This window comes from Etheostoma cragini, chromosome 5, assembly GCF_013103735.1.
Source record: "Etheostoma cragini isolate CJK2018 chromosome 5, CSU_Ecrag_1.0, whole genome shotgun sequence".
Taxonomy (NCBI): Eukaryota; Metazoa; Chordata; class Actinopteri; order Perciformes; family Percidae; genus Etheostoma; species Etheostoma cragini.
Window position 1 is genome coordinate 1,427,299 of NC_048411.1, and position 27,637 is coordinate 1,454,935.

Below are 27,637 nucleotides of genomic sequence, written 5' to 3' on the forward strand. Positions count from 1 at the left end.
TATTACGAAGGTGGAAGTATGCAGACCGGCAGATATTATTTATGTGTGACTGAAAGGAGAGGGAGGAATCGAGGATGATGAGTAACTCCCTAAAGGCTGTATATCAATAATATTAAAGCCTGTTAGCTTTTATTATCCCTGTCAGTTAGGTTTTGGTAACAATTACATCTTGCATCAAAGTACTTCTATAGCTATTGTTTTAAGTAATACTCAAAACTAAAATACAAAACATCTGGTTCCAGCTTCTCAAATTTGAGGATTGATTCTTTTCTTTGTCATAAGTGATAACAGTTTGTTTTGTTTGACAGTTTGTCAGACAAAACAAGACATTTGAACACACCACTTGTACTCTGGTAAATTATATGGCAATTTTTTTATTTTTTTTTTACTAATTTTTGACATTTTACAGAGAAAACCATTAAGATTAAAATTGTGTGCAAATTGATAATGCAAAACGATTTTTAGTTGTAGCCCTACCCCAGTCACAAAAACATATTATTTCACTTCCTGCTACTAGTATGGAGTTATGCTGAAGTTTATGAGATATTCACCTGTGAAAGCTATGCCACCACACAGTTTTTACAACAGAGCATTACAGCGGGCCAGATAGTGGGAGTACTTCTAATAAACACAAGCAGACAACACACAATATATGTATACGTAGTATGCACAATGTATACATGAATCAGTGTTGTCCCCCGCTGTGCTTGGGCTCTGGGCTGGCTTTGGGGCTTGATCCCCTCTAGGAACACATGTACAGTACTTACCATGTCTGGTGTCATGATGAGAAACCGTGTCCAAACCAAACGGCATTGTGCTGGTGGTGCAGGTGCCGGAGGGAGTCCAGAACACCGGGGCCGAGGTCAGCGAGCTGCAGCTGATGGCTGAGGATCAGACCAACCTGGAAGCGACTACAGAGCAGGACAACAACAACGATAGCCCGCCACACTCAGGTTGGGACGACACGACACACTCCCACACACATACACAAAGGACAGATTGATATATGGGATTGTTGTTGATGTTGACCTTTCAAACTATTCAGTGCTGTATTCATGTACATTTTATCTTCTGGTTGGTCTCACTTCCACTTGCAAATTATGACAATAAATCACTGAGAGGCCTCGCAGCAAGCCCATGAGTTGCACTTAGTGTGAATGCCATTCATTTTGATTTATATTTACACAACCTATATTTACAGACCTTTGACTAGAACAATTTCAGGAATGATAATAATACCTTAAGGAATAAAAAGAAATCTACCATTAATTCATTTCCTGGTAAAGCTGTGATCTGATCAAGTTTTAGTGCAGCCATTTAAAAGGGATGGTCTGGGATTGGAGGAATGTGCCACAAATGTCTCTCAGGAGGTTGCTTGTCCGTCATACAGTGGCTGCAGGGTTAGATGTTCTGCTGATGAGGAGCTGGAGGTGGTGCACTTTGTTTGGTTGGTGATCTTCGGTTTGCTATTTCTGCTCATGCTAACAACCCAGTTCTTCTTCTATTTATTCCAAGCAAATTTCCACTGCTGTTTCTGGAAAAGGGAAACAGGATTTTCCTTAGGAAAGATTTACCAAAACATCGCTATGTCATAAATATGTTGTAAAATATGACTTTAAATCAAAACAAAGTGTGTATGAGGAACCCTCTGTTAAGTTTTCAATGGAAAGGAAAGTTTTTAATGGAAAGGAAAGTTTTGGTTTTAAAGCTGCACAAAGACTTGATCCTGGAACAATCCAAATGCGTGCTCTCTCTCTCTCTCTCTCTCTCTCTCTCTCTCTCTCTCTCTGTGGGACTAAGAGATTTGTGGGTTGTGGCATTTAACCCACAAAGCAGCCTGAGAGTAGTTTGAACAACAGGGGAGTACAGTCCCCCTCTCTGTGTGCTCCAGTCACGGTGTAAGCAGTTTACACCATAACTCATTTCTTATAAACAAAGCAGCAGTTGCGATTAGCCTACTCTGCATGTTGTTTCATTGAACCATTTCAATTGCAGTACAACATCATACGCTCTGCTGCTTTTCTGAGTGGCAAACAGTCCTTACTCCACAATGTGCACACCTAATTACACTGACCCAAACTGTGCAAATACAGCTGGAGCGATTTCTCTCTGAAACTGCTCTCTCATTTCTAGTCAAAACGATTATTGTCATCAATTCTCTAAATAGGTTTTGTGTCTGTATTTTGGTGTTTCTGCAGTCAGTGCCGGCGGGGACGTTTCCCAGGGTGCAGAGGTGGACCTTTCCTGCAGCGGTTTGACTGAACTCGACCTTGGTGCCGATGAGGTTTTCATTGTATCTTCAGCTCCTAGCTCAAGCAGGCTACCTTTCTCACCTCACACGGTAATAAGACCTAGTTTCATGCCAATGCAGTTGTCTTTGTTGTCACCTAGTTAGAACATTACTGTCTACGAAGCTGCACATTCAGGAGCCTAAAAATCGACATGCTAGCGGCGTGGCTCTATGGGTGGCAGTGTCAGTTGCTCGGCCCGCCACTTTGGTCCAGGCTGAAATAGCTTTGATGCTACGGTGGACGATAAAAGTGTACTTATTTACTCTCAGTGAATGTACTTGCTTTGGGGAAAGTATCCCTGAAAAGAGGTGACAGGGCATTTATTGCTTTGAATAGGCACAATGTTCCTAATATGACTGACACCATTTTATTGGCGTACTCGTGGTACAGTCTAAAACTATGAGGACATAAATGGAAAGAGGGGATAATTAAAAGATGGGAGAAGTGTTGAAGAAGAAGCAACGGTTCGACCAAACGCCTTTTTTTCTTTCTCTGCTCTCTTTTGTATTCTCTTGGAATAAGAGTTGGCATAAAACAGCTCTGGCAGCTTTTTGAAGGACTGGCAAGCTTTTCTGCAGCCTGGGCTAATGGAGTATTATCTACAGAGCCAGATTCCCAGCGTGTGTGCGTGTGTGCGTGCCTGCGTGAGTGTGTGTGTGGTCTCCCTGTGTGTCCTTGATGCAGACGATGTAAATAATGTTTTAGAAATGTTGCTTGTGCTAACAGCGATGAAGGTCACTGAAAAAACCCAAGGGGGGTAAGCGAGCCTTCACGAAGCGTAGCTCCTATGGTGCCATTTTGTTGCTACCTAGCACTTACCCGCCATTAACATCCCATTGACTCCCATTCATTTTGACGTCAGTTTGGCAGCAAATAACTTTACATCTGAAGCGTTTAAAGACTCTATTTCTCTGGTGTTTATTTCTAAAGAAACACGACAATGTATAAAAGGCTCCATCACCTTGTATCTAACATTATGGCTCCGTAACAGACGTTTTTATTAAAAAAAAGGCTAACCATTGTCATAACCACTCAACTTACTGTTGCATAGGAATTATCATATAGTACAGGATAAGCTCGCAGACACTTGGACTTCCATCAGCTGTTTAGGTTTAATTACTAATGTTAACTAGCATATTAGTTAGCAGTAATTAGCCTGTGCCTTATGTTAATGTTAACTCGCCTGTTAGTTAGCAGTAATTAGCCTGTGCCTATATTAATGTTAAGTACCATGTTAGTTAGCAGTAATTAGCCTGTGTCTATGTTATCTCCTAACATCTACCTACCTCTCCGTCTCTGCTGGTTGGGAATGATTGAGATTTCTCTTGCACAGCTACCAGAAGACTTACAGCTTTCAGACAGGTTGCTCACGTCACATCTACGTCTTCAAGCTCAGTTGGAGGCTGCGCAGAAACGCTCAGCCTTCACCGGAAATATGCTTCTAATAGACTTCACTTGTCTCTGTTGGAAAGAACGGTGTCACATTGTCCATTTCTTATACTGTCTATGGAAAAAAAAACGAATGCATCTTTTCAATGTAATTGCAAGAAGTTCAGGTTTGCGTAGTGTTATCATGCCACAAACCCCCAGTAGAGCATTTAGCCATTAACCCCCATTTGATTGCAAAGGACCCCTTCAAAGGACTGCTTCTATTTAATTACACTAAGGCAATGAGAAGACCTTAAAACCTTTTTTTGCTGCAGGCAGAGTGAAGAGACCAAGGCAGAGAAGTGTGGATCAAAGTGGTCATGTACATTTCCCGCCGTCCAAAATTCAAGAGACTTAAAGTATTTCATATTTTTCCAGCAAGTAAATCAATCTCCTCCAGGCGCCACTAAGGGTCTCAGACCCCACTGGGTGGCTGATTTCTCACCTGGTGTGTTAAATCTAAAAGTTACCATTGTGTTCGGAGAGCTTTAGTGACCAAAAGAACATCTTATTTAAACCCCTAGCTAATTCTTGTCTAGACAAATCTAGCTGCTACTGACTCTGTGTAAAGGATTATCTGGACTCGTTTTCTGTCTGATGGTTGCAACCCCTAAAACCTTCCCCCTCCCCCAATCAACAGCAGCTGACCAATCAGGAAGGATAACGTGGCCTTTTCACATCTAACCTGTTGATCAGGCCCTCCTCTCAGATAATCATTTGCTTGAACCTGTAATGTACAGTACAGTTCAGCTGGTAAGAGTTTGGTCATACACACATCACAAATTTGACTGAAATCATTCCAAAGCCCCTGCTGTTCTCTCGACAGCTTTACTTAATAAATGGTTGAGATTGGTACGTGAGCCACAAACACTCTGGCTGGCTGTGTGACTGAGCAGGCCAAGCTAATCAGCACAGTTCCGTCTTGTTAATCCATTAATGTAGTACACAATCTGCAATAGAAATTCAAGTGTGATGAGGAAATGTAGCAGGTGCAATCAGCAGATCAGTTCTTAATGGCCCTGCCATAAGGACTGTGTTCCTGCAGGCAGTGATACGACTACCGAGTGCTGATTCTGGTTGACTCAAAGTGTGACAATAAAGAGTACTTTTTAACTATTCACTGTTTTATGATGGAATTATGTGTTGCCTGATATTATCCATCTAATTTCATTGTTATTTACCATGAGAAAATCCAAGTCTTTCAATCGATGCCTAAGCAACAAACAGTAGCATGTCCACTGGCAGTCTTGATGATTTTGTCTCTGATGTATATACTGTTAAACCCAAAACACTGTTGGGTTCAGATATGAAAATGTTTTCATTTATAAATACCAATGCAGGGTTTCCCCCCCCAAAAAGTTGTTTAACAAGGCGGGAAGTGTTTTTTTTTTCTTCTTTTCAACGAGGGCACAGTTGGGACGTGTCATCAATAGATGGCAGCATTAATGTAGAGCCCAATAGTTTCTGTGATAGCAGAATCATGAATGGAATTGAGAAATGAAAAAAGCTAGACAGACTACATAGGGCTCTACATTAAGTCAGTGCTAAAAGCTAAACGGAGCTGCTAACTGTAGTCTAAAAAAACATCTTAAAGTAATTCCCAGGCCTGTTGGGGGGCAATTTAGGCCTGGTGGACCACCATGCTTGCAATACACTGGGGTTAACCCTGCAATGAAGTGTTGATAAAATATGTGTGTAGCAAACAAACTCTTCCTGGGAGAACAAAGGTTTAAACCAACTAATTAGGAATGAAGATGAGCACACAACATCAACAGCTCATATATCAGAGGTGGCATTATGCTCAAGCACTCAACTGCAGCTACAATAGTCAGTGACCTGCACAGAGCAGCAGTCTCGTTACTGAATCACGCACGCATCTTTGGTATTAAAAGCCCTCTGTTGGGCCCACTGCAGTGCAGACCCAGACTGCCCCGTTTAATTTCTACATATCCGCAATCTGTGTCTCTCAGCAGCGGGAGAGGTTTCTGCGGCACAGTGACACCGGCCCCAGCCCTGCAAGCGACTGGCCCTCACCAGACCCCACCACCTCACCCACTGGCACCAGGTCCACCAAGGACGGCAGCGGTGGCTCAGCCAGGCCGAGAGCGTGGAGCGTACGCACCTTCCAGGACTTCCTCCCCCCTCTGCCGCAGCTCCATAAGAAGTGGTGCAGCTGGAACTCCAGTAGTCCCTTCACCAAGCTGGTGGATAGCGTCAGTACTAGAACCGTTTTGTGTATCAGATCTGACCCCTCTGACTCTAAGTCCAGGCTCAAAACACACTTTAAATCGCTAGTGTTTCAGTTTATTCATACCTATACGCTGCGTGCAATGTGTTTTGTTCTTTTATTATTTTAGAAACCTGCTCTGGTTTGTACAGCGCTTTGGTCGGTGTGGGATGTTTCTAAATGTATATACTTTCTAAACCAATTTGATTTGAACAAATCACAAGTAAATAAGAAAACATGTACTTTATCCAGACATTATTCTATCCTTTTATTTGTTCCATTGAAGTAGACTTAACATGACAACTAAATCACCAGCATTTCAACTTTATATTTTTTTACCACTGAAACTTGTCTCCTCCTCTTCTTGTGTTTTCTTGTTGTATTAGGGGAATAGCACTGGCACATGTATGTCAAACAGGCCTTTTTTTGACTGCAGACCTGTTTACTTATAGCATAAAAGCTCATGTTTAATATGTTACAATAAAAATGGCTGCATTCTATTTAGGTGTTCAAAGTTACATCGTCCTGATGTTGTGCATGCAATGGAATGGAACCATCTTTGGTGCTTTTACTAGGCTTTTCTTGTCTCTGTGAAATGCATGAATTTCATGTCTGGTATCATTCCAGGCTCCATCCAGCTTGGTAGCTGACTGCCGACGGGATAACGGCAGGATGGTCTTCTCCGATGTTCACCTGGACGCCGAGGCAGACGCCAGCCCCGTGTCTGATTCCTCCATCAGCAACGCCTCCTACCCGCTTACGCAGGCCGCTCAGAGGCAGCGGCGCCTCAACTCCAATAGCAACCTGCGGCGCTCGCGCTTCACAGGGCCTTGCTTTGGCCTGCTTTCAGGGACGGCAGAAACCACGAAGGCCTCCGGGGTTCCTCAAGCCCAGGGCTCCCTCTCAGATCCCAGCGCTGGCTCATATTCTTCTTCCTCCCAGTGTCAGATCGAGAGCAGCCAGGCCGGAAAGAGGCGCGAGTTCCCAGGAGAGAGTGACCACATCAGCGTGCAGGTGTTTGCCATTTCTGAAGAGGAGGACCGGCAGCCCCTGGTCTCAGCTGAGCACCTGGACCAGACCTCTGCCTCGGCCCTGAATGGATTGGCCAAAGGGACATATGAGGGGAAGGGGCCTGCCGTTGGAAACACCAGCCTCAGCCCCCAGAGCCAGAGGGCCAGACCAGAGTGGAGGCCATGGGGAAGCCAGGTGTCAGGGGGGGTGGATCCACTCCCTTCCAACACGCTCCCCATCATGACTGACTCGAGCCAGCCGTCTCTCAGTAAGGCCACAGTGCTGTGCAGTGTGACCAACCTGATGTGACCACACAGGGTACAGTTGATGAGAGCATGGACTCTGGTGGGGCAGTTATGCATTTTCTTAAACTCTTGTTAGTGCCACGTTGTAAAACATATATAACCTACTTTAATATCTAAAATCAACTTTTATAAAATTATTACATACAGAATACTGTAGCCTCCTGCTGGAAAATATAGTCTACTCACTCTAGTTGTTTTCTATTTTTTTATAAGTTGTGTTTGGACGAAGATGGAATATTATGCTGCTTACTATCCCACAACACTGACTGCTGTGGTATTACGTGTTTAAAAAATAACTGACTGCAAAAATTATTTTTTGAGTGAGTACTCCAGAAGCCCCAACTCTTAGGAGCACTTTTTAACCAGATTTATTAATCAGTTTGATGCTATTCCGTGACTTATAATACTCCCAACCATTGCACTTTGCTTTCAAAAGCTCATTCATTGGAGATTTTGTTCCGCCATGTGCCGGCTTTCTCCTTAATGTGGTTCTTCATGTGGTCATATTTTAGCACAAGCTAACACATACTTATGCAATTATTCATTACCCGAAAGTGTTCTGATGAGCATAGAACATACAATAATGTTGCAACAGTGTGCGCATACTGGAATATAAAAGGGAAATCAAAATAAAGTAAAAGCATATAGAGTACTAATAATCACTATTGTTAAGTATAAAGAGAACTAGCGATCACACTAGCATTTAAAATGAGTTATGAATTAATGTAAAGTTTAAATAAAGCCTGTCAATTACTTGTTGTGTCGTTGCTCTGATGCAAGATGGTACATGATCAGTAGGAACCTTAACCCTTTGGCCAGAATCCGAAGTCAGGATCTCGTGCTGATCTTTCAGCTGACTTGGTTGTTTTGTGCACACCACTCACTTTGTCTTCAGCATGGAAATGCAAAGGATACCATCCGAAGTAAAGGGACAGAAATGCTTTATTGAACTCTAAAAGGTGACATAACAGATACTGTAATTTGCTACCTGCACTCCTGAACTTCTAGATCCTCTGCACACGTTTTAAGACATAATACTCTCATCATTTGTGTCCGATCATTTTTTTCTATATTAAAAAAAAGTCAAATTAACTCGTTAAAATGACATCTACGCAGTTTTATTTTACTGCTGGACCCAAGATTTCTTCCACTGCAAAGTCCATTCTCAGTGTACTGTATGGGTGCTGGAGATTTCCCGTTTCCATATCACACATTCAATTTGCATATTGGACCGCGATTGCCTCTTAAATTAGTTATGTCACAAAATCCTGTTTGTACCTACACCTTAAACTCAAATTTAAGGCAAACAAATAACTTTCTACTGTCGGCAGAGTAAAGTTTCATTCTACACAGAAAAGACCAAACATCCAAGACAAAGTAACAAGACATTTTAATGTGTGTGTTGGGGGGGGGGGGGGGGTTTATATATATATATATATACACACTTTTTAGGTACTGGCAAAAAAAATCTCCAAAGGCAGCTAAATCAGTCTTTTAATTTGTTAAGACATCAAATCAGATCTGTATGCATTTCAAAAACTATTTCCAACAACACCAATACAACATACAGGGGCATTTTTCAAATATTCAAACGCAAATCTCCACAAAAGTTTTCAATGTGCCAAGTGCTAATCTATTGTGATTTAACTAGAAGTGGATTATAGTCTAGACTAACTGTTCAAATAGTGCATTACATACAAAGTTTACAGGCATCAGTAAAGACCCCCCCACCCCTCGCATAAAGAGATGTGTCCCCAGCTGATTTGAATGTGACCGATGCCTGTTCAGTCTCCCATATTCAAGGAGTCGTGATGAGGTAGAACAAAACCTGCCTCTCCCATACTGCTGAGCAGCCTGGTCCAGACTTTTGCGCACAAAGTAGAGTAAATATATGCCCTAGTATACAACATGCCCACCCCAGGGAGACCGCAAAGCACTTCTCCAAAGCTTCTTTATTACCAATTCCTGATTGGAGCGGCTTGGGTCTGTTGTTGGCTTAGGGTGCCCAGATCTTCGGTAGGGAATAATTAAAATCCAGCTACTCTGTAGGGGGATGGACCGGGCTTGTGCTGAAGGCCTGAGCCGCTAAGGAATGCCAGTGTGGACCCACCATGACTGCAAGGGGTAAAAAAACAAAAACAAAAAAACACTAAAACAAACAAGGTACACCTTGCTACCACCACAAATGAACTGTGCTCAGGCAGAGGCCAGAGAAAAGGGGACCATTCTCAGTCCCCATTTGCCTCAAACACTAAATATGAAGAGCTACATTCCAAAATGTACTGCTTCCATATTCACTATGGCTAATGTTACTAATACAATATCATAAAAAAAAAGAAAGAAATGCACATCATTTTTATTATCCATCAAGGATCAACATCTCATTTTGGAATGAAACTTTTCCCGTGATGACAGATATTACGAGCCAGAGTTTTGACATCCCATACGCTACGTTACAGCGCTTTCCCCAGATGTCCGCTTCACGTCAGAACCGGTACGCCTCTCCGTTAGTGTGAGATGAGTTCTGTGCAAATATTGTGATAGATGTACATTATAAAAACACATTTAGCAAACATCTTTAGTGCGTATTCTTTTAAATCAACTCAAGCTAAGGCCTGCTCAAACATTTTCTACAAAAGTCACAAAAATGACATAATCCTCGTATTTTAATATGAATAAGGCCTCTTGCAACTTATGTCCTGATGTATTTGTCTATTTTTTGAGACCGTAGACATCACTAGCTGTGCATGTTTGCATGATGGGGACTTACTGACACTCGGGTGATGATAGTCATAAATGAAAGGTCATCACATTCAACACTAGATTTTTCTTTTCAACAATCAAAACCAAACAGCAGCTTTGAATACCTGAGGAACCGGAGACATCCAACCACACAGAGACAACTATCTGAATAAGGCCCTGTTGACATGTGCATGGTTATTTTGAAAAACGAAGACATTTCCTGAAAACGAGTCTTTCTAAAAAAAACTCTGGCCGGAGTGGAGATTTTTAAAATCTTCGTTTGCACAACTGTCCGTAGACTGAGACAGCCGGAGGTCTAGGCAGCCGAGGGAGGAAGGCAGAGAAGAGGGAAGTGATCCGTTGTGGTTGTTGCTATTTTTGTGATTCTGATTGGCTAACGTGGGCTTGAGCTTCTCGTTACATGCTCTTAGACGGCACGTATGCACGGGTACATGTAACCCAACACTTTTCTGAAAACTGACATGTTATTTTTGAAAACATAAAAAATTTAAATGTCCGTTTATGAAAATAGCCGGCCATGTGTAAATGTAGCCTAAAAACTATCAAAATGCCTTCCAAGGTAAGCTAGATCCGAACCTGGACTATCACTGAATAGAACATATCATTGAAACTCAAATGACAACAGAATATACAACATACGTCCCTTCTACATTACGTTAATCATGTGCCCCCCCCGTGCACACTGACAGTGTTACAACACATTGATCCCCGTCCCAATCCTCTGGAAATATCACATGGGATTATAAATCTAACCTAGTTTGGGTTTTGACGTGGTGAGACACTGTCACCTTCCAACATAGCTCTAAGGTTGAATCTTGAAAACAGCTTGCGTCTCGGCCCAAAATGGTAGCACTCATATCTCTGTTACTGTACAGGTTTCATTAGCATTACTTAGGAAGCCCTGGATTCTTTACTCGGCATGTCATAAGGCTCGTTGCAAAATATCACAATTAAAAAGAAGGTAAATGTAAGCCTGAATTACCAAGGCTGGAGGAGACTTAATATTTAAAACATGCTCACAAACATGTGCAAGCATACATAAATGGCCTTAATCCATACAGATTACCTCACCTGCTCTTAATATGAGAAAACTATTTTGCCACAGAGGCTGGAGGAAATATCAGTAAGTAATTCTTCAACAAATAACAAAAATGACAAGTAGACTAGACAAATGCATTAGTCACAGACTGAACTGATCTCAATTTAAATGGTGGCTGGTGTTAACTGCCCTCACAGGTCTTCCCCATGAAAAACAGTCAACCTCAGGGAAAGGTTAAACTTTAATGTTATTGTGCATAGCATAATTTCACACAGCCCCGTGTCAGGTAAGACACCGGTCACTATTATAAATGGATACTGATTGTAATTTCTGCGTTAGGTTATTGCATAACATCTGGAAGGCTGTAACAATGAATGGACACAATGAAACCCAACAAGATCTTGTCTATGAGACACTCCGTTATCTACCCTTGAGGTGGAGAAACAAACCACTCGGCTCCTTCAGCTTTTGAAACGGGTCTGCTCACATATGTGGTTGAATTTCCTGAAAGTAAAATAAAGAAAGGAAACCACGTAAATGAAGTGCTGCACGGAAGAACACAACATAGAAACAACAGCAGGGACTACAGGACCAAGTTTATACAATGACTCCCTCTAGTGGTTAAATAAATGAACTACATGCAGTCACTGTCAAATTATCCCTGGCATGTCTGTCTAAAGGACTTTTTACAGTTAGCTGAAATGGGTTTCCTCAGGAGGGGCGCTGGCGTCTCCCTTAGAGACCTGGTGAGAAGCTCAGTCACCCGAGAGGAGCTCGGAGTAGAGCCGCTGCTCCTTCACATAAAAAGGAGCCAGCTGAGGTGGTTCGGGCATCTGGTGAGGATGGGAGGAGGCCTTGGGGAAGACCCAGGACTAGGTGGCAGGATTATATCTCCAACCTGTCTTAGAAACGCCTTGGGATCCCCCAGTAGCAGCTGGTTGATGTGGCTCGGGAAAAGGAAGTTTGGGGTCCTCTGCTGGAGCTGCTGTCCCCGCGACCCAATACCAGATAAGCAGGAAAAGATTGATGGATGACTAATGATGGATATGATGACTAAGTATTGGTACTTGGCTTTTTAAAAAGGCGCACGCAGGTTGGGCCCACCATTCATTGGTCAGCATTTTGTCTTTAAACTAGAAATTATTGCTACTGATAAAACATAGTATAGTACAGAAGCGATGCAAAATTAGTTGGAGACAGAAGAGCAGCAATCTACTGCAACATCTAAAGATTTATCAAGGAAACGTGTTACTGATGTGATGTTATTAGAATTATTAGATTCGTTGGGACTTAATAAATTATAGAGTGTGGTCGAGGCCTACTCTATCTGCAAATTATCTGAAGATAACTTATGATTTGATACTAATAATAAAATTGAATTGAAATTGAATTATTGTCGTCAGTTGATATAACCATTAGAGAGCAGAACTGAGACTAACTGAGTGATGAGGGTGAAAAAAAGACTCACATCGCATGATGCGCCTTCACCTGCGTCCGGCAGTTGCGTCCCCAGTAGCAGTCGGGACGAGATGTTACAGCCGCTGAGGAAAGACCAGCAAATAAAGTTATTTCGTGGGTACAATAATAATAATAAATTTGTTTTTGTGTCACCTTCAAGACACTCAAAGTGACGTTACATCAATCATAAACATATAATTAGCTACTAAGAACAGCACAAGTTCAAATTGGTATAATATAAGATGTAGTAGGTGCAGGTTAAAATGAGCACGCTAGTTTAAAGAGATAGTTCAAATGAGTACGCTAGTTTAAAGAGATAGTTCAAATGAGTACGCTAGTTTAAAGAGATAGTTCAAATGAGCCCGCTAGTTTAAAGATAGTTAAAATGAGCACGCTAGTTTAAAGATAGTTAAAATGAGCACGCTAGTTTAAAGAGATAGTTAAAATGAGCACGCTAGTTTAAAGAGATAGTTAAAATGAGCACGCTAGTTTAAAGAGATAGTTAAAATGAGCACGCTAGTTTAAAGAGATAGTTAAAATGAGCCCGCTAGTTTAAAGAGATAGTTAAAATGAGCCCGCTAGTTTAAAGAGATAGTTAAAATGAGCACGCTAGTTTAAAGAGATGGTTTTAGGAGCAGTTCAGCCTTGGAGTCCATCTGACATAAACATGACATGAGTGAAATATCATCCTAAAAACAACACAAGCCCCTTTTGTGTCGAGGTTGTCTAAAATGCTGAAATGACATTAAAATGGTGTCATAAAAGGGATTTTGGTGTGTCTGACCTGGCAGATCCGAAGCAGGGATGTTCTGTCTGTACTTGTAGGCCAGTTCCTTAAACGCTCGCAGCCCGCAGCAGAAACACAGGATGGCATTTGGAGTGATGCGACAATCTGACACAACAAGGACAGGATGTCATCTCTCTCTCTTTTTTTCTACTTGATAGTCCACAACTTAGCAACGGAAGTGCTTGGTGGGGTTTGCTGTGAAGGCTCACCTGACAGATAGTAGTCTCCCTGCTGTAAGTTGTGCAGACACTCCTGGAGCAGGTCTCTCCACGACTTCCCTCTGGAGGACAGGTAGTTCTGGGTGGAAAGATGGAAACACACAAACAGCCTCTTAACTTTACGTATGACAGACATGTACAGTTCTGGAATGTAACTTACTCAAGTACTGTACTTAAATACAAATTTGAGGTAGTAGTACTTTACAGGGTAGGAAAAAATAAAAAATAAAATCGATTCTTAGATGCATTGCAATTCTCTCTAGAACAATTCGATACTTGATTCTGAAGTTAATAATCAATTATTAAAAAAATTATATACTGTTTTTTTTGTTTAAATATAAAGTTTTATCAGAATTAACCTCCCCAATAATATAATGGCCTACAAGTTCCTCTACAATGATTACTGATGAATGATTTATTTTTCTGCGCTGAATACCTTTACTTTTAATACTGTTAACAGTTTACAATAAAAAAAAAAAAAAACACAAAATCCTTTTTTACCTTAGTGAAAAACATTAACTAATCATTAACTACCTATTTTTTGTGTACTTACTTTAAGTACATTTTCCTGATGAGACTTAAGTAACATTTTCAATGCAGGACCTTCACATGTAACAGTATTGTTTACAGTGTGCTAATGTGCTTTTACATAAGTAAAGGATCTGAGTACTTCTTCCACAACTGGACAAGTATTAGAACATCTCCCATCTCCCATTCTTAACATGGGTTGCAGGTGGAGTCTTCTGTCTGCTGCTACAAGCTTCAGCTGATGAAGTTTTTCTAATCGTAGTTTTAGCTTTTAGTTTCTTTTAGTTTCGAGTAGCAAAAGCTGTTTGGTGGGCACACAGATCCAAAGTGTTTCAGAGCATCATGAATAGAAATACCAGTTAGTATTATATATATTATACAGTATATATACACCAGTTAGAATTACACATGTTATACATAGTAAGCTCTACAGCGCTGACTTAAACATGTAATGCATATTAGTTAGCTTCGTTGGTAGAGTAGGTGAACATACAAATTCATATATTAGGTTGTATTCCTCATCACAGAGGGTGTAGGGTTCGAGTCCGACCATGTGAAAGTTTTCTGCATGTCTTCCCCCTCTCTCTCCCCCCTTTTCATATCTGAGCTGTGCTATCTATTTAAAAAAGTATTGCAATGCATTCCCTAATATGCAAAAAAAATAGAAAATCAACAACAAATGAACTCCTTGTGAGATCTGACATGCAGAGATAGTGGTATTACCTGGAGGATCTCGGATTCATAGTTATTGTTGTTCAGCACACCATCCAGGCATTTGTCTGTCAGATTGAGCTCTGAAAAAGGGGGGCAAAAGAAAAATTGTGGATTGAACTGTGTGCATATTACAACACATAAAATGTACCTGGCACGCCAGCGGTATTCTGGCCATATCACGAGATCACCTATCACCCAAAATACTCCAAAAGGCTCCAACCAACAGGTTTGTGTCTGGACTACCAGCCAATCAGCATCCTGCAAGGAGCTACTGGCGGGGTTTAAGTGTAGGTGTAGGTGTAGGTGAATGTGTGTGTGTGTGTGTGTGTGTGTGTGTGTGAGAGACTGTCGAGACTGTTCGGTCAAAGCAACAATAGCGGACGTGGTAGACAGATGGTTCACCCATTACCTGCCAGGTGTTTTTTGAAAAGGGCCTGCCATTTCCCAAACAGTTTCCCCTTATGGCTCCTCAGATGGTTCGGTGTTAACAAACCATCTGGTGGGTCAGGTTAACATGAAATAGCAGCACTTATAAAAATAAAAACCGCCACTCGTGAATCACCTGTCAGATGGCTGAGAGGAGTACTCTCTGGTCTTTGAGGCATTTAGGTAGTAAAAAAAAAAGAAAGCCCTCTTTATAAATGTATGTTATTTTGTATGGAGGGTTTGTTTTGTGCATGGGGAACAAATCACTGTAAATGAAAAGGCACTGAAAGGGAAGAATGAAACAAAGATACTCTGAGCAACAGTTAAAAGCCATTAAAAGTTGGTAGCCATTAGTTAATATATCAGATACACCGATGTGATTGGAGCAGCTCGGCTACAAGGGCATAGTTAATGAGCAGAATTACTAATTTTACTACAAATTTAAATTGTGCTCTTGTGAGAACTCTGGTTACCAGGGTAACTCACTGGTAGAAGAAACTGAAAGCTTAGCACTAAAATGTGTGCAGATTTAAACAGGGACTGGTTCCGGTTCCATTTTTAAGTGTGCAATAGTGCCTATTTTAAAAAGCTGGAATTAACAGACAGCAACTATACAAAAACAGGAAGCAAACAATCATCCTCAAGGAACTTTAGGGAGTCTTTGATGGAAACTCCTGTTATCATATTTCTTTGCCAACATGATTACATGTGTTTCTTATCCACCATAAAATGGTAAGGACATTGGGGTTGTTTTGAAACGGAGATACAAGAAAGCTTGTTGTGAAAGACGGTAGCCGAAAGGAAAGCTGGAGTCTCCTGTGTGATAATCATGTATCTTCTATAACAAAGAAATGTGTGTGTGTGTGTGTGTGTGTGTATAAGAGGTCTAATTGGTGAATGCAGCCGGTGGGAAAGGATGAGAGAAGATAAAATATGACCTTCTTTCCCGGGATCCTGTTCCGGTGTTTCTAATTTAAAGCCAATCAGGGACTCTCAGTGTCTTCGGGCCTTTTGATTACTGACCAATCAGAAACAACCCAATCACTAAGATGAGAGTAGCATGAAAGGTTTATATATAAAAAAAGAGGAAATATTAAATCCACACCGTCTGATATGTATTATGCTTGTCTGATTAAAACACTTTATACCGAAATAGTTTCTTTCGTCTGTGTTGAATGTGCATGAAGCTAAAACGTCCTAACTAACACTTTCCCTGTGCTCCAATACACATACTACCATAGCATAGAAAAAAGTTAGTACGTCCCCAATCCCAATATATATTATGTCTAACAAAAGATGCCTATATTTCCAGGATGTCCTACTGTATCCGGTCAGATTTTGCAGTATGCGAGCCAGCATGCTCTTCTGGCCATTCTGCCACACAATCCTTTGAGCAGCATATATGAGCAAGAGGATTAAAGTTCAAGGTGACATGCGTTATAAATAGAGCTGGGTTAAAATTATTTTGGCTTTTCTCCAAAGCGACTTACAATGGCTATACTGTGTAAATCAGAGGTTGCATGCCTCTGGAGCAACTAGGGGTTAAGTGCCTTGCTCAGGGACACACTGGTTGATGTATCAGTGAGAGTCAAACCCAGATCTCCAACAGCAAAGGCATGTGTCACATCCACCACACCATCACATAAAATGATACACTCTCCAGGTAATGTCAATCTTTGTTTGAGTGATCGATTGATTAAATCCCAAAATCAATTCTCATTGCAAACATGAATCTGGGGCATTCAAAAAAGTACAATATAAATATATACATTTTTTCCTTTTTGCTTGTACAATTTACAACAATCAGGGAATCATTAGCAGTACCCAGCTCTAGTTACAGTGTAGCAAGTAGTATGTCCCAGTTGTATACTGCGTTCTTTGTAAGGGCAGCTGCAGCACATACTAACAGTAACAAGACAAAGTATGCCTCCACTCAGCCAGTGTCTTGTAACTACATTGATATTACTCAGTGAGATATGAACATACTATACTTTGCTTGTTGTAAAATGTGGAAATAACCAATTTTTATTGTGCTGTGTCTTCTCTTTCATACAATTATGAGGGAATGTGGTTTTTTTTTCCAATCTGCCCAGAACATTTTCTGGGAAACCCAGAGTGCTTATAACCAGAGGCTCACAATCATCACAATTACAGATAATGCATTTGGACATTATTCGGGAATCAGCCCCTCCAATTAAAAAAAAGGTACATACTGTATTACTACCAGCCAAAACAAAATCCCTCACTGGTTGAAGCCTTCTACCCACCAATAAGCCTAACAGGGGAGATCCACCTGGGGCTGTTTTGCTGACGCAGATACATACCACTGAATCGAGCCAGACAGCCTTGACAGCCAATCCTCTGGCAACCCCAGTACATATGACAGAAGGGTTGCTGGCACATCACACCTGCCAACACACAGCACAGCATGCATACAGTTCTCGGTGTAGAATGGGGTTTGGCAACAATTAGTCTCGCATTGCCAGGCCTATGGCCACAGCGCTGTGTAGGGTCTGGCTATACCTCGCATACACTCTAGGGTAGGAGAAAGCTCTGCTCAATGGTTTAAGGATGAAACTTGTTTTGGTGAACCATTAGCACCCCGCAAAAGAAAACGCCACATCCAATATTAAATTAAATTTACTGTTCACACAATACAGTAATGTTAGCTACTTAAATTAGCTGGTTAGGGCGCCTGGGGAATCAGAGGCCCATGCAGAGGCTTAGTCCTCGACGCTGCGGCCCTTTGCTGCATGTCATCCCCCTCTCTCTACCCTTTCATGTTGTCTAAGCTGTTCTGTCAAAATTAAAAGGACTAAAATGCCAAAAAATTATCTTAATAAAATGTATAAAATAATTAGCTGGCTACATGGCAAAACATTATTTGCTCTTTTACCAGTGTATTGCCGTGTGTATTTTTTGTCCATAGCAAATCCCGCCAACCAGTCCCGAAACGACCCAGTTAGAGACTAAATACCATAACCATAATCTTTGTAAATCTTCAATTATTTGCTGAAAGAACCAAAGCCGGCCTGCCTTGTTCCATGATCCAAATTTGTTTCAAAACTTGCCATTTTGGGCGCCTGGGTAGCTCACCTCATGGAGCGGACCCCCGTTTGCAGAGGCTCAGTCCTCGACGCAGCGGCTCAGGGTTTGAGTCCGACCTGCAGCCTTTTCTTGCATGTCTTCCCCCTCTCTCTCCCCCCATTTCTGCCTACAACTGTCCTGTCTTAAAATAAAAATAAAAACTTTCCATTTTCAGCGTGTACCTTGCTAGCCTGAAGTCTGTTGTCGCTTCCCAAAACAAATAGAGTCTGAGCATGGCTGCACTCTATGTGAATGGCTGGCAAAGTTATACTTTAACTATCAGATGATTTGACATGCACTACATACCTCAAAGTATGCATGTGAAATATTTCTTCATCCTGAATAGCCTTACAAAATTTTAAAGTGTACGGACACTGACTGGCTTATATTTTCTATGAATTTTTGTTATTCCTATATTTAGTTCATTTCTACTTCACTTTAGTTACAGTTTTCTAAATGACAGTATAATTCTATCAACCAATATTAATTTACATCTCTGCTGAGTGACTAATAAGGGCCACTTACATTGTTGAGCAATCCCCTGCTCGCTGTTTGGCTCGGCCCGTCTGTCTGGCATTGGCTGGAGGCAGCAGTGGCACATGAGATGGAAGCCCTGAGGGAGGCAGCGGTACTCCTGAGGAGCTGCAGACAGGACGGGGGCAGAAAAAGCTTTTAGACAGGAGCTAAGACCTGATAGGTAGGCAGGAGGATCTTCAGTTGTGCTTTAGTGGGCTTTCAGGTGCTTCTTCTCCAATTCCAGAACACACAACAGAATGTATATCAACAGAATGAGGTATCCTGCAATTTGCCATTGATTGAAAGGTGAAAAGTAATAGTAGTAATATGTTACTTTTTCCAGGTGGTGTTTGTAACACTGCGTTCAAAGTTGGCCCCTCCCCGGCTCAACGAGCCAGAAAAAGAGAGAGAAAGACAGAGAGAGAGAGCAGCAGTGGTCGAGCGAGCTAGAGAGTGAATGCAGAGACGGAGCGGTGTTAGCGAGGACAAAGTCGTGAATTAGAGGGAAGAAACTTCAATTTCTGACTGTTTCACAGCAGTCACAGACAGATAGAGAGGCGCGCGCACAGCCACCCACCCCCACCAAAATCCCTCACACAGCAAAATGGGTGATAAGTGATGATTAAAAGGGATTCTTTTCACCTACATAGGTCTACACATTGTTCTTTGAGTAATATTCCTGAATATTATTTTCACTCTAGATACCAATATTCCCACCTAATATACCCATAATCACCTGAGAAGATGTCAAAGGATGTTGAGGGCTGCTCCCCTGTGGGCTTTGCAGACCCCTCCTCAGTTGCTGGTTTGGGTGGAGGAGGTATAGGCGGTGGAGGTGGCAGACGGGGGAGCCAGTAGTTGGCACCTGTAGCAAACATCACCTGACTGACCTCCCTCCTGTAGTCAGGACACTGTCTGCAAATCACTAGAGGCTGACTGGAGACAAGAAAACACCACATGGAGCTGTATTCACTACACAAGCAGAAAACATTGACGCCGTTTCCATGTCATTCTTAATTATACAGTGTTTGTAATCATTGTCTATGCAACGGAGTTTAAAAATATCTAAGAATGTTTCCTACAGTGTTAATTTTATAAACAAAAACTGACAAAAAAAAAATGAAAACTGTTTTTCACGACCCAAAATTAGACTAAAAAGAAATAAAAACTATTCAAAAAAAAGAACACATATAGATAACATAAAATGTATTACACATGCCTTATAACGCATGTATAAAAGCTTTTTTATTTTTTATTTTATGCAAAGTCTGTGAGCTGAAAAGTATCCGATGCCCAAAAATAGAGCTGGGTTAAAATGACATTACATGTCAGTATTGGTATGTCTCTGTCAGTAATTGAAAACAGATTTATGGACTAAATTCATCTACAATCCCACTTAGAGTCAGACAAGATGCAACAACAAAACAGCTGGGACAAACTACAAAAACATGCCGGCAGGATGCTGACATTTATAAAAAGGTAAGCTAATGTGACTTAATCAAGGGCTGTGGATCTTTACCTCCGCCAAGGAAGGGAGGAAGGAAGGGAAGACGGAAGGGAGTGTGACATTCAGTAGGATTACGTCAAAATTCCTGTCCTGATTTTCATGAAACTTGGTGGAAGGGTGTAGCACGGGCCAATGAAGAACCTTAACAATTTTATAGCGGACCTGAATCACCGGGCGGAAACAGAAACTATTTACATTGGGGGGTTGGACATTTGTGTCGGAGTAAGTGGAAAAATGAGTAACGGACTGGGTAAATTCAAGTGAACCATGCCCATCTAAGATGGAACATTAACATTGTGAGATAGGGCATGCCTTGGCGGAGGTCTGTGCTCTCCGAGTCGCCTTGGTTGTTTGCTTCTGAATGATTCACTGCTCTGCAGTGGAGGGAACACATAGCTGTGGTAATGCCAATGGAGCAAGAAGCACAGAGAGGGAGCGGTTTATAATTACAACTGGTTTAACTGAGGAAAGTCTGTTGTATTACTGCAGATCAAAGAAGCATGGACACTGTGCAGAAAAAAGAAAACAGTGCCTAGAAAACCAGACTAATACTCTTTTTCATCACAATAAGTGTGTGTGTTTTTTAAATGCAGGAAAACCAGCTAAAATTAAGCTATGGAATCCTTGCCCACATCCGGGTGTCATGTTTCCATCGCTGTTGATCGACGCTGGAGCCGATAAACACCCGGGACTACTGCAGAGTCATTTGTCCCGGGGAATGAATGCAGATTGTAACCTTTCCCACTGAAGACAAAAGCCAGATGTTTTTTTGTCCAGTGTGGAAAGGGGCTTAAAGGGCTTTAGTTTTTGTTTACTAAAACCAAAATCAAATTACTAAAATTTGACTAATACTAAAATAGGTTTTCATCAAAAGACTGAAAAAGGTGCCAAAATAAACACTGGATTGGTCCAAATACAAACAACCAGACCTTACCTAATGTCTGAGGAGTCACTGTCATTGTCAGAGAGCTCAAAGAGGTAATCGGAGCTGCCTTCCTCGTCTGAGAAGGAGCGCTCCACTTTTGGTTGCAACATGTCCTGAGTTATCTTGTTGCGGCTGTCCATGCTCTTCAGATCCTCATCACTGCGGCACTTTTCTGTGGGATAGAAAGGGACATGCAAACACACGCAAAGTCAATATCTAATAAGAACCTTATAGGGAATGCGTACCAATTTGGAAACTATACAAAAAGGTTAGAAGATCTTCCTTCTGTCTTGTTGGAATCTCTTCATGTCAGCTTTGGTAGATCTACAACCTTTTCAGATAAAGACAATAAAGGTGCTGGTATTTCAAATGAAAAATGATTAAAGACACTGTCAAAATGGTCTTTATCTGTACAAACCTGGGTGCTGGATGAGGTAGGCCTCCACCAGGTTGTTGAGGATGTGGTTCTTACGAATCCTCTCCACAGGGCAGCGGCAGGTGGGGCAGAGAGACGAACGCTCCATCCAGCCCGAGTAGCAGGCGGCACAGAAGACATGCATGCAAGGCTGCAAGCTAAAGCAAAACACATGAGACTTAGAATTAAACTTTTAGACTTTGGTGCCATGCTGCACGCATGCAAAGTGCCTTCCAAACCCCCAACCTACGATGTCTGTGCAGATGGCAGGGTCCTTGAGATCTTACCTGACACAGTCATGCAGTAGGTCCTGGCAAATAACACACGTCAAGCTCTCCTCCATCTTGTCCGTCTTAGTCCCTTCCGCTGGCGGTTTAGACAAAAGACTTCCTTTAGCTGACCCGACGACTTCTGTGCTGGAGGTGTGTGGCAAGTCCAAATCATAATCTTTATCTGTAAACACAATAACTCTAGATTACATGCCACACTGAGTTTTTGGCAGTTGTCTGGTTTGGCTTGCAAAAACGTTCCAGGCTGGGCTTGAGATTGAAAAGATATGTTTGGGGTAAAAAAAAATTGGTTCAGGCACCAGCACCGTAAAAGTATGGCTTTAGCACCGGAATCGGAAAAAGAAAGAAAGAATTCTGAACCCTGCTCTCACTTGAGCATTGTGGCTCTGCACAAAAATACCACACAGATGTTGGGCTGCCTAGAAAATAGAGCCTCAACTCATATGTGAGGAATCAAGGAAAACAAGGTTAATCTCCAATAAAAGAATTTACCGTGACCAGTTTTCCTCCTCTTGCTTTCTGGCTCCATGTTGTCCACGTCTCTTCCCTGTGCGGGGGCAGCATCTTTAGCTGGGCCTGATAGGATGCAGGAACAGACCTGGGTCAAACCATGTTAATACTAGAAACAGCCTGTGTTGACATACACATAAACGACGGAGGAAAAGGTTAAGACTCATACACCAGCTTCACTGTGGAGGAGTGGGTTGTACAAAGGTGCTACTTCCATAATGGAGGAGTTTGATAACGTCTCCCTTAGAAGCGCTACAACATACAACTAACAGGACACTTACTCTATCAGCTAGGAAGTACGTTGACCACAAAACAAGTCACGAGAGACTGATCTTAGTTGACTAAATCATACATCACTTTGGGGTAATTACAACAACCTTTTGGAATGGCTCAGGTAATTGCAGTCAGGTCAGGACTTGGGGGGATTGGGGGTGGGAGGAGCCAACGCACATAGCACATGAGAGCAGACTGGCTGAAGATAGTGTGATTATCACCAGCTGAACACATTTTACCCAACACAATCTGAGTTTAAGTATCAATCAGCTGCCATCAGCAGGTCCGCTTCCATCAATGACTTTGATCAGAGAGTTGAAGTATCCAATATTGACCAAAATAATTTTGATTATGAGGGATTTATTTTTCCATAATCAAGCAGCCCTTGCTAAAAGCCATTTGTAGTTTGAACAATGATGAAGTAAGAGATGTGAGTGAGCAGAAGCAGGAAAGTTAGAAGAGGCAACGTGCATCCTGTCAGAGAGCGCGGGGGTCCTCCCTGAGACAAAGACTACTCCTAATCTCCAGAAATAGAAATGAAGTGTAACCATTTAAAGTACAACACCTGTTTAACTAACGCACGTAAGAAGCTAACAAACAATGAACTAGCTGGGTCACAAAGATCTGGGCACAATTCAGAAAGGGAAGACAAGATTGGATAAAAATATAAATCCGTTCAAAGTCATCTTTAGATGTAAAGAAACATTGTGTAAGTGGGTATATGTGTAAAAAATCATTAAATCATTCTGTTTATGGGGCGTGGGGTTAAGGCATTCTTCCTCAAGGAAATGTTACGTTTACAAAAAAAAAGTCAATTTCCCCATCCTTTTGTGTCTCTTTGTAGTCATGTTGAGCCATTTTTGTTTTCCTTGGGGTTGTTTTGGGTCTCTGTGGTCCATTTAGTGTCACTTTGGACTTTTATCATTATATTATCATATCTGTCTAAAATGTTGGAAAAGCTAAGGTAGATCATACATAACTCTTAAAAAGCTTAAAAGACAAAATTAGTTACATTCATTTAACTTAGGTGCTGCACCTGAACCTTACAGTGGCAAGGAAAACCCAGTAACGTGTTAAAATTTTTTACATAGGTAGAGAAAGCTGAAGATCATCCCTCTTCAGCAGTATGTTGGCAGAGAACCTACCCAAGGCAGGGCAGGCTGCGGTTGCCATGGGACCAGAAGTGGAAGGGCTCCCGATACAGAAGTGGGAGGTGGAGGGCTGTGGTTCTTCCCTAGTTGGATCCCGTGGAGCCTTTGTGAGCATTACAGGCTCCACAGAAAGTGACATCTCTGAAGGGGGAACCGGAGCAGGACTGTGGGCTGCCCTCTCCGTGTCTGAAGTTAAGATACAGAGTGGCAGTTAGTAGTGAGACATAATACAGCGGTGGACTAAAAGTGGCTACATTTGGACAGAGGAGTGGGGAACTACCTGGCTACTTACCGTAACTTTGTTGGGAAACAGCTTGCTCCGTTTTGATTGAGTGGTAAACATAGGCAATGTCTACAGGGTTGACAAGAGAAGATGTTATCCTGCTCTCCTTCTTAGAAATGCATGTACACATTATTCTCATGGCTAACAAAAGGAACCACTCACTTTGTTCTGGCTCACTTTTCCTGTAAACAAAGTAGATGACGTCGCCGTTCTGCAGCATGTGAGTCTGCTTCCTGACCACTTTGGACATGTTGATCACCGTGCCATTAGTGCTACGGAAAAACAAACGTGCAATACATCACTGTAAGCTTTGACTTTCAAATCACACTTAGACTGCTCTAAAAAAATACTACTGATAAGTTTTTATATTTCTATATTTCTGGTCTCATCAAACGACTCATCAAAACGCTTTGACATGGTGCAGGAACCATTCACACACATTCATCTTGCCCAAGGACACTTCGACATGGGACTGCAAGGCCAGGCATCGAACCACCAACCTTCAGACAGCCGCCCACAATAAAAGCATAGTCTATCTTTCAAACACTTTTTTTTTTTTTCCCGACATACAGTTTGTTTAGTTTAATATCTAGTACCTCATGTCTTCCAGCCACACCAGCCCTGAGCTTTCATCTTGCACAATCTTGCAGTGCTCCCCTGAGACCAGTTTGTTGGCTGGGAAGGAGAGATAACATCCTGGCAAAGAAATAATAAAACATAATGAAAACACAGAGTAGACCAAATATACTGTAGATTACTTGGGCTCTCTAAGAACAAGGATTTTTTTCCATCTTTTTGGTGCCCTTTTTGCGGGAGTATAATGGTTAGAGAGTATGATAAGACACGTATTCATATAACTGTCCTCCCCCCCGCTCTTTTGAACATTCCAAAACAAATTCTTAGCAATTCTGACTGATATAAACAGTTTTATATCTTCAGCATATCATTTAAAATAAACATCGTCGAAATTCACCCTCATTCTATTAAGATCAACCTCAGATTGTGTTGCACGGGCCTTTTGTTTTAAGTCTTTTATTGTCCAGACATAAACTAACCAATTAAGGCTAGTCCATTTGCAATGCAAAAAAAGTAGACCCCCAAAAGGTCTCAACAACAAAGCCAGAGACAGGGGGAAATATAGGCCTAACCTTTTCTTAAGCAAAAACCCATACAAAAAAAATCTACTTAATATTCTACACACATGTTCTCAATGGACGCCTTTTGTTATCATCACAAGGGGCTGTCTAAGTTTGGTGCACTAAAGAAGGCTTTGTGTTTTCAAGGGGGAGGTTTTTAAAGGCTCCAGACACTGTCTATGCTACACAGACAGGACTGTCTTTTGTTAAAGGTATCAGCACATGTAGGAGCTTTTTAAAGCAAGTTTAACAAAGTTTTAAGAAATGAGATTTCACTCCATGATGCATACATATAGAAATTAGCATACCTTTCTTTCTGCCAACTGTGCACTCTCTGTTGAAAAGCAGGACAGTTTCACTGGAGTCCACTTTGACCAGCTTTCCCCATGGCCGTCCTCTCTGATAACTGTCCATCTCCCAATGGTGTTCTACAAATGATGAAAAGTTTGCTTTTACTTCAGTGGGATGTTTTCTATTAGGCACGTGGTAGCATAGAGAAAGTGAAATTAACCATCAGGGGGAAGTTTTTATGTAACTCTATGCTGGGTGAAATCAAAAACCTGCTGAGAGATTTTATCAAGAAAGTAAAGTCCTATTCATTGCCAACCACATGGGTTCTGATGTCAGAAGCCGTATTAGGTTAAACATATTTAAACACACTCAGATTTCCTGCAGACACATTCTTATAAAACAGCATATAGACGTTATTTTTATTATGAATCAACGCAGATATTCTTTATTTCGGCATTCATCCCAGATATAATTTGCAATGTACAATAAGATTTTGACCCGAGGAACTGTTAAGTGTATAGGTCCCACAGTTCACTTCAGCATCACACATCACCAACCTTAACCACATTGAATAACGTTAGCCAGTTTTATGTTATCATGTTTTATGTAAGCCGAATTCACAAGCGACCTTTAAAGATTCCTAAAACATTATGAGCAACTTAGGAGAGATATGCACAATGCCAAATCAGTAAGGTTTTATTAAACTGAAAGAGTTTCTCATCAAGTCTGGTATGAATTCCATTGGGGCAAAATCTGCTAACGAGCCCTTTCCTTAGCTAAGCTTGTGTTTCTTCTGTGCTTCCTAGCTATTTCGCGTTATTAGCGTTAATAACTGAAAAAACTGAAAGTACTATCAATTATCAACTATCAATTTAACACAATGTTTCATAATCCAAAAGCTGTGCTAGTTGTCGTCACACCCAACGTGAACACACATAACTTCGTTCAATAATAACACTGAGCTAGCTAACGCGAGTGCTAACATTAGCAGCCAAGCACACTGTGTGTCCAAGAGAAACGTCGCACTACTGCAACAACACAAATACCGTTAGCGTCACACTCTCGTGTTCCAAACGGTTACTTTACCGTCAAACGCTCAGTTCGGTGTCCCGGTAGCTCTGTATAAAGACGCTTCTTCTCCTCATATTCAAGCTAGGCGCAGGATGGACTTCCTGCCGAGCTCTGGGCTGATGGGGTTGATAGTATGCAGTCATCAGCTGATGGAGGAGGGGCTGTTGTGTATGTGTGTATGTGTGTATGTGTGTGTGTGTGTGTGTGTGTGTGTGTGCGCTGAGGCTGTCCCCTCACAACAACACAGGCAGCTAGGCTTAATAATTAATACAAGGGTCACTGCTGAATTTAATTTAAAACGTCCTTTGCCCTGAATGATATATACAGTATCTCAAATGCATGCACAAATTACTACTATTGTACACAGTGATGGAGGGAGTATTGAGTTCCTTTATTTTGGTAAAAGAAGCATACTATCACCACACTGTAAATATACTTCACTCTACAGTACATTCGTGTTATTAGCCGACTTTGTTGCATGACAAGCTGAAAGTTTTTCAATCGTAAAATTACAATACAAAGAGAGGAAAAACTAACAGGACATCCGGCCGAAAAGAGGGACATCTGGTGGAATTTCCTGCGGCAACGGAGTAATCCTGGAAGTGGAACATCGTGGATGTAGACCAAAATAAACAAAAAGAGACTTTTGTTAGAAAAGTTGAACTTACATCCATTTTAAATTAGTAACTTTCATAATGATTAAATGTTGATAAGAAAAGGTTTTGAAAGCCAATAAGTATCAAAAACGTCCCCTCCCTTTATTGCTCAGTTCACCTGTGCATTAAGTAAATGTACTGTATGAACAAATAAATATGCACTTTAAAGCCCCCATATTATTCTAATTTTCAGGGTCATTGTATTTAGAGGTTGTGTCAGAATAGGTTTAGATTTGTTTGTGCTGCACATTGCTGCAGCTCCTCTTTTCCCCCTGTGTGTTGAGCTCTCTGTTTTAGCTAGAGAGAGAGACATCTCACTTCTGTTCCATCT

The 27,637-nt window shown here is 41.5% G+C and overlaps 2 protein-coding genes and 1 long non-coding RNA gene across 3 annotated transcripts in view; 1 reads left to right on the plus strand and 2 right to left on the minus strand.

The window, feature by feature from the left end:
- The window catches only part of si:dkey-112e17.1, a 22,419-nt gene extending 14,404 nt beyond the window's left edge, over positions 1-8,015 (plus strand). The window contains exons 5-8 of the mRNA XM_034872205.1: positions 830-953; positions 2,199-2,341; positions 5,690-5,932; positions 6,574-8,015. Coding sequence (XP_034728096.1) covers positions 830-953; positions 2,199-2,341; positions 5,690-5,932; positions 6,574-7,266 — 1,203 coding nt within the window. The 3' untranslated portion in view covers positions 7,267-8,015. The remainder of the gene's footprint in view (positions 1-829; positions 954-2,198; positions 2,342-5,689; positions 5,933-6,573) is intronic.
- A 723-nt stretch (positions 8,016-8,738) lies between these two features.
- On the minus strand, positions 8,739-26,789 carry chfr (checkpoint with forkhead and ring finger domains, E3 ubiquitin protein ligase). The gene is made up of 18 exons (XM_034872254.1): positions 26,666-26,789; positions 25,597-25,718; positions 24,749-24,848; positions 24,315-24,424; positions 24,162-24,221; positions 23,864-24,055; positions 22,428-22,511; positions 21,933-22,098; positions 21,649-21,803; positions 21,240-21,402; positions 19,535-19,734; positions 18,808-18,924; positions 17,520-17,603; positions 14,779-14,849; positions 13,519-13,606; positions 13,307-13,414; positions 12,533-12,605; positions 8,739-11,568 (listed from the first exon to the last, which is right to left on the minus strand). The coding sequence occupies exons 2-18, from the start codon at positions 25,700-25,702 to the stop codon at positions 11,526-11,528; spliced, it is 1,920 nt and encodes a 639-aa protein (XP_034728145.1). The 5' UTR covers positions 25,703-25,718; positions 26,666-26,789; the 3' UTR covers positions 8,739-11,525.
- Positions 19,058-19,315, minus strand: LOC117945018. The gene is made up of 2 exons (XR_004656721.1): positions 19,215-19,315; positions 19,058-19,183 (listed from the first exon to the last, which is right to left on the minus strand). It is a non-coding gene; the product is annotated as an uncharacterized LOC117945018 (long non-coding RNA).
- Positions 26,790-27,637: the final 848 nt, after the last annotated feature.